The sequence below is a fragment of the Prionailurus viverrinus genome, chromosome C1 (genome assembly GCF_022837055.1).
Source record: "Prionailurus viverrinus isolate Anna chromosome C1, UM_Priviv_1.0, whole genome shotgun sequence".
NCBI lineage: Eukaryota > Metazoa > Chordata > Mammalia > Carnivora > Felidae > Prionailurus > Prionailurus viverrinus.
The window spans coordinates 59,806,485-59,824,876 of NC_062568.1; the positions used below are offsets into that span (position 1 = coordinate 59,806,485).

Consider the following 18,392-nt stretch of genomic DNA (forward strand, 5'->3'; position numbering starts at 1 on the left):
CATCACTCGCTTGGCATCCTTGAAAGTCGTGCTTTCAACACGAGAATACTTGGGTTGATTCCTGTTCTTCTAATTGTAGAGCAAGCGCAGAAGAAAGAAGCTCAAAGAACACTCAGAGCAGATAAGTTGTCACAGCATCTCGTGGAAACCCTGAAGTAGCTCAAGCTGTAGTGGTTTGGCTTGGGCTGAAGTGGAAGAAGAGCTTGAGATATTTTAAGGGCACTGGAGTTAGAGAATACTGGGAGCCAAGGATGGTAATGGCCTCCACGCAGTGTTGTGCTCAGACGCTCATGTCTCTTGTCCCTGTGACCTCAGACCCGTCACTTGGTCAGCCTTTGTCCTGGGCGGCAATACACCTGCCATATGAAAGTGGGCTTTTTCGATGTGGGTTGCCCTCCTGGGTACAGATACTGTTTTTGTAGCCTGTAGAACAGTCCACATTTTCCCTTTTCTCCCACAGAGGATTATTCTCAGATTTAGAAACTCTTTACAAAGATGTCAAAAGGTAATGTTCTGAATACCTTGAGGAGAAGACTTTTTAAAAAAATAGGTATTTGTTTATGAAGGGGGTGACGAACATTAACCAGACAGCATGCCCCTTGATAGCTGATGCTGTTTTTATTTCGTTTCAGGCAGTGGAGCTACTGCTGTGGTCCAGGCTGCCCTTTGCAAGCCCAGGCAAGAACGTGTAGCCATAAAGCGGATCAACTTGGAAAAATGCCAGACCAGTATGGATGAGCTATTAGTAAGTAAAAAAGCGAAGGATCCCTGCTGGTTGCTCCTCGTCACTTATGGGTGTGTGGAGATGGGCCAGAGAAACAGGAGAAAGGAGAGCAAAGGCAGCTTGGTGTTCGCTCCTATTTGGACACACGTGTTTCTTGGAAAGCAGCCCACACCGTGTTTCCTCCCCTGCTTAATTATATCGTACCTGATGATGGTGTTGTATAGCGTATGACTTACTTTGCTTTGACAAGCAGGATTTTGTTCAGTCCTCATAATTCCAGGGTGGGGATGGTCTCAGTGCTGACCACTCTATTTTGGAAAAGCAGGGAGCAGACGCAGTTAGCTGACCTAAGGCCACGTGATACTGCAAGTGCCGAGCCAGGTGGAGAGCTTCTGGCCCTCTGTCTAGAATCATGACACAAACAGGAATTACTCTCCAAACAGTTTGTCGGCCATTGTGCCTTTCAGAAATTACAAAATGACCTACACATGTCAGTTATTCAGAATACTGCAGGGTGGCTTGGGTTTGGCTAACAAGAGCAGTCTGTTTCTCGTACGTGGCACCGTGTACCTCTTACTCTAAATGAAGTACGTACGTTACGTAAATGATTGGAGCTTTTCAGTGTGGGTATGACTATAGTAGCACTGGTTGGTTGCAGGAACATTTGCTCTTGGCTTAACTGACTCATTATTAAATGAACAGCTTGGCAAATGGTTATTAGTTGCCCGGCAAACTGTGAAGGGTTTGAGAGTTTAATCTCATAAATATAGTTGTCCTTCTGCCTGCCAATTTTCTTTTTCTTTTTTTTTCCTTTTGGCCATTTATTTGAGGATAATAGGAAACTGCAGTGGAGGAGTTAACTGATTGGTTACCCCAACCCTAATCCCAGGACAAATATTAGTACGACAGCTCCACACAAGCTACAAAGTATAATGACATTTGGCTCCAAATGAAGAAGCCTTTTGTTGTGTTCTACATTGGGAATGGAATGCCATTAACAAGAGCTTTTTGTCTTTACTCAGAATATAGCTTTTATTTCAGGCTTAATTACAGCACACTATAGTATAAATTAAGTACAAGGATAAAGCTGTACTTTTCCAGATCTGTTTGGCCTCACATTTTAAATTAGGCTACACAAGGCATAGATTTCACTGGGATTGAAGCGACAGATTGCCAGCTAACTCAGATTAAAGGAAGGGCTACCACGATTTAATGTTAATTTCAGAAAGAAAGGAAGGAAAGAAGAAAGAAAGAAAAGAAAGAGAAAGAAAGAAACGGAGGGAGGGAGGGGGAAGGAAGAAGGGAGGAAGGAAGAAAACGCCCCAAATTCACAGAATTTGCATGTATTTAAGGCTTTTTACCTTCTTCAAAATATCAGCTGTGCTTTGCTCTTACTGAAATTATTGCTGCATCCTTCTGTTGCTTGTGATCACAGCGACCAATAAAATTGTGCCTTCGTCACCTGACCAATTTTGAAGGTCACTTTTCCCAAGTGGAAAAAACACTTAACAAACTGTGGGGAGAGTCGGGTCCTGCTTCTGCCACCAACTTATTTTCTACCTTTGGTCAAGTCATCTAACTGTACTGCACTATTTAGAAAGAGAGATGGGTTAGAAAATCTCTAAGATCCCTTTATACGTGTCCTCAGATTCTGAGTCTATACTGAGTACACACTAATTAAAAAAAAAAAAAAGATTGGAGAGTACATTTCCATATGCCCTGCCTGGAAATACCACTCACAAATTTGCTCGTGATGACTGTATTTGATTGTGGCGCTCTGTTGGAGGTCCCATGGCCATCCTGTTGGTACCAGCAGAATATTTACACACGGTCTGTATGAGGCCTGTGCGCATTTGTGTCTGACAATTCCAGAACCAGCCTTCTGGGCAGACGCAGTGGTTCCTGATCTCTACCAAGCCCCAAACTGCCCCAGGCCTCCACGTTCTCCCTCTATTGGCTTCTCGTCAGCAGTCCGCTGCCAGCAATGGAAGTTACAGGAGGGTCCTAGTGGAGGCAGCAGGGTGGGGGAGAATGGAGGGGAGGGTGGGCAGTCCACGCCCTTAACTGTTTCCCTGAGAGCAGGACCAGTAACAGTGGCATTTGGAGATAGTGCTTGTAATTTGGGCATAGCTGCACATGTAAGGACTGGGGCTTTTCTGGCTTTGTGCTTGTCTCCGTTAATCTGAGGTTTTAGGAGTTATGAGTTTGCTTATTAGCAGTTAGTTTATTTATCTCATTCTTTTTCCCCTCTTAGTTCCCATGTTGTGTTAAGAAAGCATAGTATATGTGTATAATTATCCACTTTTCATTTGAAAGGTGTATTGATTTCTTGTGTCGATCTTTCCTTAACCTGGAACCTTTGACCTTTTGATGTCTTGATATTTCTAGAGATGGGGGGCGGGGAATGGCTATGGTTCTTTAGGATGTTGTCCTTTGCAAACAAAAAGAAATGGAACTTACAGTATAAACTGCCTAATGTTGCCAGGCTTTGTGGCCCAGCTGTTGGCACACGAGATTGTGTGGAGCGAAGTTGGTGTAATCCTTTTGATTTTTAATACTGCTGTTGCTCGTACTTTTATTATCTCTGCGGGTTCACATTTTGGCAGTGTTTGGACATCCGGCATCCTAATAATCCTTTAATTCCCTGTGTGTGTATGTGTGTGTGTGCACATTATGTATAGGTCAGTGCTCTGCATCATTTCACAAACTGTGCCATGTGTTAACTGGAAGCCATTGTTCTTGTAAGAAACAATGGCCACTGGAATCCTTATCTTGTGAGTGTTATGTCATAGAAGTCACAGTTATCAACTATTTGCTGGCAGTTAGAACATCTGCCTCCCCTACTGAAACTGTATCGCCTCCCACTTCCTACCCTCTGTCCTGTCCCTGCCCCCTTGTCCCAACTCCCATAGGAAAGTGGGGTTTACACTCACAGGGCAGATGGACAGTCTGTCAGATTCTGTGGTCATGTGGAGTTTATTTCAGGTTTGGCTGATGAAGCGTTCAAATGGTCATGAGTTTTCTTTTCTTTTTTCTTTTTTTTTTTTTTTTTTAGCATTTTCTTTTTTTTTTTTTTTAGTTTATTTATTTTGAGAGAGGGAGGCATGTATGCACGTGCACTTGCACAAGGGGGCAGAGAGGGAGGGAGAGAGAGAGAATCCCAAGCAGGCTCCGTGCTGTCAGCACAGAGCCCGATGTGGTGCCCAAACTCACAAACTGTGAGATCATGACTTGAGCAGAAATCAAGAGTTGGACACTTAGCTGCCTGAGCCACCCAGACGTCCCAGGTGGTCGTGATTTCTGAACCTATCGTCTCTGAGAATGAAGGGAAGAAGTATTAGATGAAATCATTGATGCTAAATTTAAATTGGTAATTTAAATAAAATTTATATTGTTGAAATGAGTACTGTAATATTCCTCAATGATAATTTGGTTCCAGATCTCATGTGTATACATTTAGTAATTTATTTGGTAAATATTTAATGAGTTTCTACATTGTGCTTAGGCCCATTAGAAGGATGGGTTTTGGGTGTGTATATAGGACAACAAAGGCATATGCTCATCTTCATGGCAATTAGGTTAGAAAACCCTAGAACAAAGGTTTTTCTTGGCATCACATGAATAGCATTTAGTTAATCTAATTCTTGTTCTATGCATTCTTTTAAGTTTTCATGTATGTTGTAGAGTTTGGCCTGTAACTATATCCTAATCTCTTTAGGTATGATGATTTGGTGGTTAATTTTCCAGGAGGCAGGGGATGTTACTGGTACGTTCTGTGTTTCTGACCACTCCAACCTAGAGGCTTTGGTAATTTCCGAGATTTGCTAATCCCACATTTTTTTTTTTTTTAATCCCGCAGTGGTGTAAATGACTATAATAGGCTAACACTCTCTGGGAGGTATTTATAGTTTTAGAGCAGAACTTGTGGACTGTGTGATTATTAAACCCTACTAGGTGCTAGACACTGAGCCAGGCGATGGGAAAACAAAGATGATTTCTGTTTTTTGGGGAGCCTGGGGACTGGTAAATGAGTTTCTTCATTTTTATTTTGGGTTGGTGAGCTTTTTGAGCTAAGGATAGCTTTCTACACTTTTTCCATCTAGACATGGTTTAACAGAATATAGACAGATTCTTTAGTGTGCATTCCTTGCTTTTCAGTAGGAATTTAAGGCTTCCTAAATGGGTCTGATCCACTGTCATGCCAACTAGTATATTCAATGTGAAGGTGGCCTTGAGGTTTCTTGAAAGAGCTTAGTTCTCTCGTTTGTGGTCAGCCTCAGAGGTTAGGGATGCTGCTCAAGGGCCCACTTACTTCCCTTAAAATCTATTTCATGAGTGAAGAATTAACCTGTTCTTTCTGAACTCATCTTTTGGTCTCTGTCACCAGGTGACAGTTCCATAAATGTAACATAGTCGTCCTTCCTTTTATTCATCTTAAAACCCACTTTTTCCAACCTTCAGGGAACTCTTCATTATTTTTACCCAGGGATTGATGAACATTTTGATTCATCACCTTACTTGACTTCATGATTTTTAGACTTTAGCCATATCCTCAGTGTTTTTTCTCTGGACTAGAGCTCTCATATTTTTAGTCTTGTCTTTGGTACCTAGCCACAGAAAACTCAGTAGCATTTTCTCATTCCTTCATATACATCAATGCTATCAAAACATACAGTTTAATTCTTAGGGACAGGAATGCTGTGTGTGTAAGAGAAACCCCGGCCCTGGGACCAGGCAAAGTGCTTGTTTCTTCAAAGAAAAAAAAAAAGGTCCATCTTGTGATTCTATTATGAAATAATATGTAGTGATCATTAAAATATTGTAGTATATGATGGGTGACAAATGTGAGCAAAATTGTTTCAAAAAACAACAGCTACCCATGATTGCTGAAACTTGTGATGGAGGGAGAATTGCTTCCTGGGTCAGAGGGTCCGGGTCTTCACTTGGATCGTGGACTTGAGACGAATCATTTATGCCTCAGTCTTCTCATTTGTTCACTGAGGAATTCTACTTGATGGCAAAACTTATTTTTATCACCGAAGTCTATGGTTCTGTGTATTTAAAAATCAATTCTTTTAATGAAGTTACTTTTAAAAATCACTTGCAGAAAAACACTGATTACTAGCAAATTATGCTTATAATTCCGGATAGAGTCAAGTCACTCCAGTGTTACAGGGTAACAGTAACATTCCACCGTAAGTGCATAGATTGGGGTACATAGGATGCCATCTGTGTCTCCTGTGTACATAACGAAAGAGCCTCTCAGCCTCCCACCGGAAAGAATCTGGCATTTGCCCTTCTCTTCCTATATCATTTCTGTAAGGATATTTTGCTGTATTTCATGGATACGATTCATAGATAAATCGAGAGCTTACTTTCCTCAGAACAAAGCCCCTGCCCTCATTTTGCTTTTCTGCCATAATGTTATTTCTTATTTCTTATTTCTTTTGATCTGCTCTTTTCTTTCTACTCATCTCTCCCTTTCTCGCTACTCTCTTTACTTGTCTTTAGAGGAACAAATCAGCTGTGATTTGTAGGTTATTTTGGAGAATAAAGCTTTAGATGTTTATTTTGCCTAATGGTCATTTGAGAGAATAGTTTAATTATCCCCTAATAGTTTATTTATCTGACATAGGCTTCTCTCATACTTATTTAAAATTAAATTACAATATTTGGGGGGCGCCTGGGTGGCGCAGTCGGTTAAGCGTCCGACTTCAGCCAGGTCACGATCTCGCGGTCCAAGAGTTCGAGCCCCGCGTCAGGCTCTGGGCTGATGGCTCAGAGCCTGGAGCCTGTTTCCGATTCTGTGTCTCCCTCTCTCTCTGCCCCTCCCCCGTTCATGCTCTGTCTCTCTCTGTCGCAAAAATAAATAAACGTTGAAAAAAAATTTTTTTTTTAAATAAAAAAAAAAATAAATTACAATATTTGGGACCTTTGAGCAGTTCTTCTAGCTAGAAGGGGTCTTCCCCCTTTTAATTGAGATTTAGAAAATTAAAAATTTTTTATGTTTATTTATTTTTGAGAGAGACATAGAAAGGGAGGGAGAGGTAGAGAGAGAGGGAGACACAGAATCTGAAGCAGACTGCAGGCTCTGAGCTGTCAGCACAGAGCCTGACACAGGGCTCGAACTCATGAGCTGCAAGATCATGACCTGAGCCAAAGTCAGAAGCATAACCACTGAGCCACCCAGGCTTCCCGAGGTTTAAAAAATTAAAAAAAAATTTTTTTCCCTGCATTTTTGCCTAATGTCTGTAATTGTGTTCATACTTTTGTAAGCCTTGCTTATTGTAGAAAAAAATTATACTGGTTTGAGGATGTCAGCCTAAAAAGCTGGAAACTATAATGTGTTGTTTCCTTATTATATAAATGAAAGTATTTTTCCATGCTTTTTGAACAAAAGAATTTTTTAATTAGTAGATTAATTATTCATATCCCAGCTCATTAGTGCTTCACCATATGTGGTAATGAATTGCATTTGGCTGTTCCTTGTAGAATCTTTTATACCAAGGGTATAGCATTAAAATACAAGTGTATTTTACTGAATGTACTATTTTGAGTATTTCAGGTCTCACATATTAAATTTTGTACTTAGTTTTGTAATTATTTTCATACACTTTGGTGTTTATTTTTACCAAAGTATAATCCAGCTGAGGGCAGGATTAGGAATGGGAGATTTTTGGATATTTTGAAGACATACATTTTTAAGACATTAGAGAATATTACATATGCAAAACGAATTTATTTTTACAGCTCTAAAGTTACATTAGCTGGCTTGTGATTCGTAGAACCAAATTCGTAGAATTTGGAACGTGAAATTTAAATGTTATAGTTGATTCAGATAATAAACATACTAGTTGAATTTACTTTTAGGTCAATTTTTATACATGTGTTAGAAATGGCTTGCTGGGGCGGGTGCCTGCATGGCTCCATCGGTTGAGCGTCCGACCTCGGCTCAGGTCATAATCTCACGGTTCGTGGGTTCGAGCCCTGCATGGGGCTCTGTGCTGAGAGCTCAGAGCCTGGAGCCTGCTTCAAATTCTGTGTCTCCCTCTCTCTCTGCCCCTCCCCTGTTAATGCTCTGTCTCTCTTTCCAAAAATGAATAAACATTGAAAAAAATTAAAAAAAAAGAAATGGCTTGCTAAAATGTTTAACATCTCATTTTTTCTCCAAAGAGTAAACAGAAATGAATATTGTAAGGACACATGTTTCTGAACTTACATGTGCTTAGTAACAGAGAGACCCAGCACATACTCATTTTCAGAGTAGGAGAAAATGGGGAAAACACGCTTAGATTGAATACAACTTTAGTTACATCTTGTTTGTTTTTTATACCTCCCTTTTACCATCCTTCTGGAAAATGTTATTGGCTTGGGTTGAGACCAAGGATTTTGTTCTTTCCTCTGTTATCTTCTTTATTTTGGTTTGGTTATTTCCACAATTAATTAGCTGCTGTGGAAACAGAAGGACTGTGGAACAGAGAGAAGGTCTGAGCGTGTTGGGCAGGGCTCTGGCTGCTTCTGCAGGGGGGCTGTTCCTTGGCAGACCCCAGGCTGCACACTGGCCCCCAGCGTGGGACGGGGGGCACCACAAAAAAAGAAAAAGACACACTTGACCTCACATTCTCATTGTTTGGTGATGAAGCCAAATAGAGCAGCTGTGCTAAAAGTTGGCCCGGAGGTTTCCAGCAACATAAATTGGCGGACAAGAAAAATTCTTCCTGTTTCTGTTTTTAATGAAGTCTTTGACTTGACTTTTTCCAAGACTCCCAATCGTAGTCAATTAAATGATCAAACAGCTGTTATTGATAGCTGAATCTGATTCAGATTCCATGAGGGCCAACTTAAGAGCTTCCAGAACTCATAGGGCATCTGTCTTACTGTTTGCTGAAGAACCTCTTAGCCAACAGTGGGAGAAATTGGGTTCCTCCCCATTGGGTTTTCCTACAGTATTTCAACATCACACTTTGATTCTTCCCTTCCTTTCCCTCTCCTTGTTTCTTTTGAAGAAAACAACTATACCAATGGTTTCTTACGTTTCCAAGTAAAATTCTTCTGTTTTGTTTGGACAGTTTTTGCAGGGTGCCCAACTTTGTGACATCATCACCAAGCTGGGAGGCTCTGGGATGTGCATTCTCTTCTGCCAGCAAGTAGATGTTTACCCTTTGTGATTCCCCTGCTGATTTCGAGGGATTTACCCACTCTCCAACTCCCATGACACTCTACCTTTTGTTTTAAATACTTCTCTGCCAACACTGAGTAAGGCCGTGAGGGAATTTCTGCTCCCCTTTTCCTAATTTCTTTTTTTAAGCTTATTTATTTATTTTGAGAGAAACAGAGACAAAATGGGTTGGGGAGGGGCAGAGAGAGGGAGAGAGAGAGAGAATCCCAAACAGGCTCTGCACTGCCAGCACAGAGCCTAACACGGGGCTTGAACCCACAAAACTGCAAGACCATGACCTGAGTCGAAACCAAGAGTGGGGCGCTTAAGTGACTTGAGCCACCCTGGCCCCTCCTTCTCCTAATTTCTTAAAAAATATTTCCCTGTCTTATCTAGACTTTTCCCATTTCTAATCCTGTCTTCAATGGACTTCACTTGGATAAACACAGATACCAAGTCCTATAAAAATAACTACAAAACTAAATGGCAAGGAACAATGGTTGATACATTTGGGTACAAGTCGAAATATTTCACTTAATGTTTTTTAAAGTAGATTTTTCCCTTTTGATACTCTTCTTTGAAAAGAGGTAAGAGTTTGCTGCACATGTGATACATAGTTTTTTACATTGAAAGACCTGATACTGACATTTTCCTGATTGAAAATGACAGTCCAAAAAAAACATACATTGCTCTTGTAACAACTGTGTCAATCTTTTTCTTCCATTTCTTGGCTGACATTTGAGATCATAGAAATTTATGGGTTTTGTTTTTGTCTTTGTTTTAATTCTGCCACTTACAGGATCAGGCTATTTATGAATATTAGGTTACCCTTCATGATGGTGCTGTTATGGAATTGTTATGGAATTGCAAGCTGGAGAATGACTTTCTGAAAAGTGTTACTTAATGTGGTTACCCTCACCATTTAAAGAGTTCTTAAAATGCCTGCAGAATGTTGCATACATTTTAAAAGATGTATCTGGTTATCTCTTGCGTTTGGAAATATAGGTTTCATTTGATAGTGTTTGTAAATCATACATATTTTCCCCTTTTTAAAGGATTAAAAGTTGCAGTGTGGAAGTGTGCCTGAGAGGTAGGTGTTTCTCTCAGTATTTCATTGAAGGAATGATGCATCTTAGTGCCTAGCTTGAAAACAGTAGTTCTCAACCTTGGCCGAACATTAGAATCACCTAGGAGCTTTTGAAAAATTTCATTCCCAGCCTCTTATCCTAAACCAATTTGCATCAGCATCTCTGGGGCTAGGCTCCAGGCCCTAGTATTTTTTAAAGCTCCCCAGGTGATTTCAGTGTGCAACCAATGTTGAAAACCACTGCTCTAGAATAAAGTTAGAAATAACATCTTCTCAGATTTAACTGCACATGATTTTGGAGGCTGAGAAATTTGATTCCTGACTAAGGCTGAGTGGGATATTTTGCCACCAATATCAGATGAAGAAGAACTTATTTAGGATTTACATAAGCTGTGAAAATATGCTAATTTGGTTAAGTGTAGTTTATTATTTTGAATTCAGAATCCATTTAAACTGTTTCTTTTCTATAATGAAATTTCTTTCAGTACTTCGTGAATCTCCTGGTTTTAGGAACAAAAGACACTAGGCTTTAACTTTTCCTAATTATTATATCTTCAAACTCTTTTCTGTGCTCTGTGTTTTTTTATTTTTGTTTTTAAGAGATTTTATTTTTTAAGTAACCTCTGCACCCAACGTGGGGCTTGAACTTACAACCCTGAGATCAGGAGTCGCACACTCTGCCCACAGAGCCAGGCGGGTGCCCCTATGCTAGGTGTTTTGAACCCTTTGCACAAGTATATGTTAGGCTCCTTATCACAAAAGGGCTTGAGGTGGTGTACCAGGATGCATGAAGTATGACAGGGTGGTATGAATTAAACACAGGGTGAAGTACTTAGGAAAACTGTGGGAGACAACGTAGAGTCAGGAATAAAGCTACAGACTCGTGGCCCAGTGACCTATACACACATTACAGACTCTTAGAGCTGGCAGGACACACGGAGCGCGTTCTGTGATTGATGTTTCTGTAGGGCAGGGTAGGCGCTGCTGCCAGCGTCTGTCTCCGTGCCTTTGAGGTTGAGTCAGGAATTTGGGACACTTGAGGTAAGCGATCAGTATGGGGTTGCTCATCTGCAGAGAAGGAACCGAGACATTGAGAGGCTGTCTTTTAACACTTGTGTTATGTGCTAGGCATCCTGCGAGGAGTGGTGTAGGTCTCGTTTCACTTATTTCACAAAAATCCTATGTAGACGGCATTAATAATCTCCTTTTATGACAGGACACTGAGGTTCAAGGACATGGGGTAACCTGCTGGGGTAATCGGGCTGCTCAGTGGCTTAGCCAAGCTTCCAAGCCAGCCCTGTCTTAGGACTTTAGCTCTTCCTCAGTGGCTCCCACCCCTGTGAACCACAGTTCTTGCTTGTCCTCAGTATGGTTTTTTTCTTCCTCCCTCCCTTCCTCCCTTCCCTTCTTCCTCCCTTCCCTCCTTCCTCCCTTCCTTCCTACCTTGCCTTCTTTCTTTCTTTCTTTCTTTCTTTCTTTCTTTCTTTCTTTCTTTCTTTCTTTCTTTCTTTCGTGGTGGTGGTGGTGGTGGTAGGAGGAACAAAGGCCATAGAGCACTATTACAAAAGCCCTCGTAAACACTTATACTTTCTTTCCATTTTTTTCAGTTTTTGGTTTTTTGGTAGTTTTTCTTTTTTTTTCCTCCCAAGCAATCCTATTTCCGGGATATTCTATGGTAGGATATTCTGTGTGTTTTGTGTCCCCCACCAAACCTGGACTATCCCACGTGAGAGGCCTGTATCGTGCCCCGGTTGGGCAAATGTGGCCAGGCTGGCCTCGCAGCCGCGCGTGCGTGTCCCTCATAGGTCTGTCGTCCGCCCACCCGGCTCCCAGCAGAGGGCTGCTGCTGTGGCTGCCGCTTCAGTGCTGGCAGATGGGGAGGCCTTTTTCTTGCTATCCCATTTTAGGCCTGTTTTCCCACTCTTGTGAAATTTCGTTTGTGGTGTGTTTCAGATGAAGCTGCATGAGCAGCTCTTTGGTCCACAGGGCAGATTAAATACCAGGCTGTGGCTTGCTTTGGCACCTGATGGCATGTCTGTCCTATTTCACTAGACTCTTCCAAGGGAGTCACTGTGTTACAGTCCTTGACTGCAGTTTTGGCACATGTGTTGTCCGGATTTCAGAGTTGTGTAAGTTCTTCAAATCTTGACCTCGTGTTTTTCTCTCCCTGTGAATTGTTTACTAGTCTCCCCTATTTCTAGCTTTGTTTCCTACCCCTTTCTTCAGGTCAGACTCAGCTAGGCGGTGCCTCTGGGCTTGCTCCCCTCCTCAGGCTCTAACCCCATCACCTTCACTGCGGCCCTTGGTGCTCCTTCCTTTCACCTGTCCCCATACCCAAGTGCCTCTGTTTGCTTTCCACCACTTAGTCACTCAGAGTCTGGTTTCTGGACCTAACCAGTTTACTTGGAAGCCTGATAGAAATGCAGAATTTCAGGCCCCACCCCAGACCAACTGAATCAGAATCTGCATTTTCACTTGGTCCCCAGGTGATCTGTGTACACTTTCAAGTTTGAGAAGCATTGTTCCAAATCATGCATCTATGGATTGTATCCTAGTTAAGGGAATAGAGTTTTAGAACCCGCTCATTTTGTAGGGAGAATTGGATAAACCTTTTTTATTTTATTACTTAGAGAGTGAGCATGAGTGGGCCTGGGGGGCGATGGGGAGGTAGGCAGAGGGGGAGAGAGAGAGAATCTTAAGCAGGCTGCATTCTCAGTACAGAGCCGGATGCAGGGCCTGATCCCAAGACCCTGGGATCATGACCTGAACTGAAATCAAGAGTTGGAGGTCAACTGACTGAGCCACCCAGGTGCCCTAAAAACTTTTTTTTTTTAAATCACACCCACTTAATCATCTTTGGGCAATACTTTTGTCACTTTTAGAAATAGAAATGAATATGTTTGGGAATAAAGGGCTTTGCCTATCCTGTGAGTGAAGTTAGGACAATGGGAAAAGCTTGGATAATTTATCTGGTAGACTGTTCCCAGGGAAGGATTCAAAGAGCAGCTGTCATCACTGTCCTGAAAAGAAATGGAGAGAGTAGTTCTATGGAAAGAACATTTGATTCAGGAAATATTTATATTTTCAACATATAAAATATAAAAAGTATGTACAGTTGTCTTAATTGATTCAGGCTGCTGTAAGAAAAATCCCACAGATTTGGTGGCTTATAAACAACAGTAATTTACTTCTCACAGTTCTGGAGTCTGGAGGTCCAAGGTCAAGGTGCTGGCACGGTCGAGTGGGAGCCTTCTTCCAGGTCACAGACTTCTCACTGCTTCCTGTGGCAGAAGGGGCAGGCTACCTCTTTGGGGTCTCTTATACTGGCACAAATCTCATTCATGAGGGTTCCATCCGCAAGACCCGGTCACCTCTCAAAGGCCCCCTTTCCTGAGGCCATCAGCTTATGAATTCAGGGGGTGGGCACAAACATTCAGACCATAGCAAAAATACAAATATATAAATATAAAATTTTGCATCTCTCTAGAAGGCAACTAAACACAAGGCTTACGTATAAACTGAAATAAGGTTGGATAGGCAGGTAGAACACCTCATTTGTTCTTCTGTGAGTGTATTTCTGCACTGCTTGTGGAAATACTTATCATGGAGGCTCAGTGATAGCACAGGCCATACGCTGAGGCTAAGTGACTGTTGTTTCTCCCTAAGGCAGGTTTTACCATGTCTTTAAGTATTAGAGGCTCTGCTACATGGAATGGCTTGTGTAGGAAATTGCATGATGTAGGAGTGGGGGTATGGAACCCTAGCGAAGCAGTGAAGAGGAACTGTGAGGCTGCAAGGAAGGATGTGAGGTTATGAGTGGTCAGACTGATGGTACGTCTGCTCTGAAGTTTTCTGTCTTTTCCTCCATCTGCCCTCGTGTTGGTCCGGGGGTGTATTAGTAGGGGCAGTATCTATGTCCCTCTCCCTGCCTCTTTCTTTTAAATCCTCAGGACCTTTATATTTTATTATTATTATTATTATTATTATTATTATTATTATTATTATTTTATTTTAGAGAGAGAGAAAGAGAGCAGGAGAGGGACAGAGGCAGAGAGAGAGAGAATCCCAAACAGGTTCCATGCTCATTGCGGAGCCTGACTCAGGACTTGATCCTATGACCCTGGGATTATGACCTGAGCTGAAAAGCAGAGTCACATGCTGAACTGACTGAACCACCCAGGTGCCCCCAAATCTTCAGGACCTTTAAATGTCCATCTGGTACCTCTAAGACCCAAAATTTTGAAGGACTAGAACTTGGTAAGTTATATCCACAGGTTAAAGAGTTTTTCTCTCTCTCCCTCCCTCTGTACATCTCCCCCTGTTCCCTTTTCTCCCTCTCCCCCCTACTTTGTCTCCCTCCCTGCCTCCCTCCCTTTCTCTTTCACACACACACACACACGCACACGCACACGCACACGTGCATACCCACGCATGTATGCATGCCCCCACCCCCAACACAAATAGTTTGCTCACTGCAGTGTTGGAGAACCTGATACTCTGAGTAGGAAGTGATACTGCCCATCTAAATGGAAAGTGCAAGAAAACGGGTTTTTCCAGAGTTTGGCCCAGTATTGCTTCAGTGCAGAAGAATTTGCTTTCATATGGGCATAGGTTGTTTATTGTTCATTTAGATTAATGATTTAAAAGTTTGGAGTTAGAAAGCTAGATAAGCATTCATTTGCATTAAATGTGAAATGATGAGAATGTGGAGCACCCACACTTTCAAGAAACATCATTCTCCTTTCTGTGAGCAGCGGGGGGCATCTGTGTGTATACCGGACCCTACCTGATGCTGCACGTCTTCCAAGTGAGCCGTCCGTCCCCACAGTGAACAGGTGCTAGTGACTTAAGGTAGGAATGGCCTGTTCAGTGTTGCATTTCTCCTTCAGCAGCATCTCGTGATATCAAAACCTAACACCAGAAACAGATGGAAACTGGACCTCAGGTTTCAGATCTTGTTCAAAGGGCAGGAGTAGCTGAATTGAAAAGTGTCAGATTTAGAAAACCTGTAATTAGTTAAATGGATGAAGGAAATGAGGAATGGAAAGTGTTGTTATATAATGAAAATGGAAAAATTAGTGATTTTTTTCTATGTTTATCCTTGGTAAAAAGCACTTATATAAATATATAAACTAAGGTATACGTGTGTGTTACATGTCATAGTGTTTTGGTCCAGTATTCTGAGAAATAGGGTCTTGGCAGTTTGAGGATTAAGTAGTACTGGATGTGCAAGGATTGCATCCCCATTTGGAATCTTTCGGCTGGGTGATTTAAAATTAATTCAGAGTTAACTAGATGCTCATTATTATTGAAAATATTTATACGATGCATAAATGCACTTTTCTTTCATCATAAATACATAATAGCATGCATAAGGCTTCTTTGATGACTTACGTTATTTTTTGTGGCTTTTGGCCGGCACCTTGAGAGGGAGTTACACTAGTCTGATACCCTTGATTGAGGGTAAACTGAAGTTTTATTTTATTTTATTTTTTTTCTAGTGTTTTTTTTTTCTTTCTTCTTTTTTCATTTTAATGTAATTTATTGTCAAGTTGTCTAACGCACAGTGTGTAAAGTGTGCTCTTGGTTTTGGGGGTAGATTCCCATGATTCATCGCTTACATACAACACCCAGTGCTCATCCCAACAAGTGCCCTTCTCAATGCCCATCACCCATTTTCCCCTCTCCCACCCCGCCCCACCATCAACCCTCTGTTTATTCTCTGTATTTAAGAGTCTTCTATGATTTGCCTCTCTGTAACTATTTTTTCCCCTTCTCTTCCCCCTTTGTCTTCTGTTAAGTTTCTCAAGTTCCACATAGGAGTGAAAACATATGATATCTGTCTTTCCCCGACTGACTTATATCACTCAGCATAATATCCTCAAGTTCCATCCACATTGCCGCAAGTGGCAGGATTTCATTCTTTCTCATTGCCAAGTAGTATTCCATTGTATATATAAACCACATCTTTATTCATTGATCAGTTGATGGACATTTAGGCTCTTTCCTTAATTTGGTTATTATTGAAAGTGCTGCTATAAACATTGGGGTACAGGTACCCCTATGCATCAGCACTCCTGTATCCTTTGGATAAATTCTTAGTAGTGCTATTGCTGGGTTGTAGAGTACTTCTATTTTTAATTTTTTGAGGAACCTCCATGCTGTTTTCCAGAGCGGCTGCACCAGTTTGCATTCCCACCAACAGTGCAAGAGGGTTCCTGTTTCTCCACATCCTTGCCAGCATCTGTTGTTTCCTGAGTTGTTAATTTTAGCCACTCTGACTGGTGCGAGGTGGTATCTCAGTGTGGTTTTGATTTGTATTTCTCTCATGATGAGTGATGTTGAGCATCTTTTCATGTGTTGGTTAGCCATCTGGGTGTCTTCTTGGGAAAAGTGTCTATTCATGTCTTCTCTCCATTTCTTCACTGGATTATTTGTTTTTTGGGAGTTGAGTTAGGTAAGTTCTTTATAGATTTTGGATACTAACCCTTTATCTGATATGTCATTTGCAAATATCTTTTCCCATTCTGTTGGTTGCCTTTTAGTTTTGTTGATTGTTTCTTTTGCAGTACAGAAGCTTTTTATCTTGATGAGGTCCCAATAGTTCATTCATTTTTGATTTTATCTCCCTTGACTTTGGAGACTGAAGCTTTATAGGAGTTATCTGGCAATAACTTAAGACAATACACCAAAACCAATGGGAACTTAAGTATTGCAGGAAAATGTGGTTTATTGAAGTTGCCTATTTGATTTCAAAACTTTATTGTTTTGTGTCTCTATATGAAACTTATTTTCCTCTATAGTAGTAGTGTTTCCTAAATTGTGACCCACAAAGCATTATTTAACTGCATTGTTCATGTGGATTCAACTAGAACAGCTTATCTACTGCAGGAATTCTCAGGGTCTTTGACAGTAATAATGTTCCCTATAACCCTTTTAGAGTGAGATGTAGAGGATCTGATGTTTCCTGAGCTTATTCCACTAGTCTGCCCCCCCCCCCTTTTTTTTTCTTGATAAACTATCTACCATGAAATAGAGTTTGGGAAATTACGTTCTAGCATCTTAATGGGTATTTGCTCATTTACCATCACAGCAGTCCTGAGAAGCAGAAACAGTTTTGGATGAGGGAGGATCTAAGACCCGCCAGAGTTGAGGCTTGGCAGTAGGACCCAGGTCCCCTAATGACTCACTCAGCCTTTTCTTTCTCTATCGCAGCCTTCCTTGCAGGCAGGAGGCACTCAGTCATGTGTGATGGGGCTCTCTGCTACTGAGTAGGGAGTGATCTGGGTGATATGCTCCCTGAGGTTTCTGTGTCCTGTGACCGGTCCACAGGGCTCTGTGGTCTCCTAAAGAGGCCTTTCTGAATTCCAGCAAGTTGATAATTGGATGAATGACTTAGTTCTCATGCAGCTTCTTTGAACTAATGGTTTAAGCAGCCCCCCACATATGTTTTTAAGTAGGAAAAGTGCCTAGGTGTGCTCAGTGTGTTTTGCTTCTCGATTTTTACCCCATGAGACTATGTCACGTTTTGTTCTTTTTATAGAAAGAAATTCAAGCCATGAGTCAGTGCAGCCATCCCAACGTAGTGACCTATTACACCTCTTTTGTGGTAAAAGATGAACTTTGGCTGGTCATGAAATTACTAAGTGGAGGTAAGTGGGTTTTGTTATTGTTTGCTTGTGTGTGTGTGTGTGTGTGTGTGTGTGTTCTTTTGTCTTTTGTGCAAGCCGTAATATTGCATACAACTTTACATTTGGTCCCCTTACTCTTGTATTTAAAGTTTTGCTTGGTTTATTATTTACCTAGAGAATAAAGCCCAGATTTCTTCACGTTGATATTGAAAAGCTTTCATAATATGGCTAAACTTCCTAGAATACCCGTGTCCTCTTCTGCCCAGCCTTCTTGGTGTAGGTGAGGCTCTCTAAATACCTCTGCACCCTGATGTCTCCACATCTCCCCTGTGCTGCTCCTCAGCCCTAGATGTCTGTCCTTCCTTCTCCACATGCCAAAGTCCTAAGAGGTCACGTCCTCTCTGCAACACAAAAGTTAATCAGTCCTTCCTGTTTAAACTCTGTTTTTAATATTATTCAAGTCCTTAACACATTGTAATATAGTGAATTACCTCAGTGCCGTTCATTAAAAGTTCTGTGATGATGGAAATGTTCTATAACTGTGCTCTCCAGTTTCTACTAGGTACATGTGGCTCTTAAATACTTGACATGTGGCTGGTGTTACTGAATTTCTGGAGGAACTGGATTTCTATTCATTTTTAACTAGCTTATATTTAAATAACCACAGATGGCTAGTGGCTACGATATTGGACAGTACAGATTTAGATTAGATTGTGGACTTGTTGAGGAGAGCATGGTCTAATGGACTTCTCCCTTATTGAACCTGGCACCCAGTGGGTACTCAGTAAATAT

General features: G+C 41.4%; 1 protein-coding gene across 5 annotated transcripts in view; it reads left to right on the forward strand.

The window, feature by feature from the left end:
• Window positions 1-18,392, forward strand: part of STK39 (serine/threonine kinase 39) — a 311,497-nt gene that overhangs the window by 58,913 nt on the left and 234,192 nt on the right. For 4 of the 5 annotated variants that reach the window (XM_047869279.1, XM_047869281.1, XM_047869282.1 and 1 more), the window contains exons 2-3: window positions 633-745; window positions 17,513-17,621. In XM_047869279.1, coding sequence (XP_047725235.1) covers window positions 633-745; window positions 17,513-17,621 — 222 coding nt within the window. Of the gene's footprint in view, window positions 1-480; window positions 506-632; window positions 746-17,512; window positions 17,622-18,392 lie in introns of those variants that run through there. The other variant, XM_047869283.1, reaches the window with a different exon arrangement.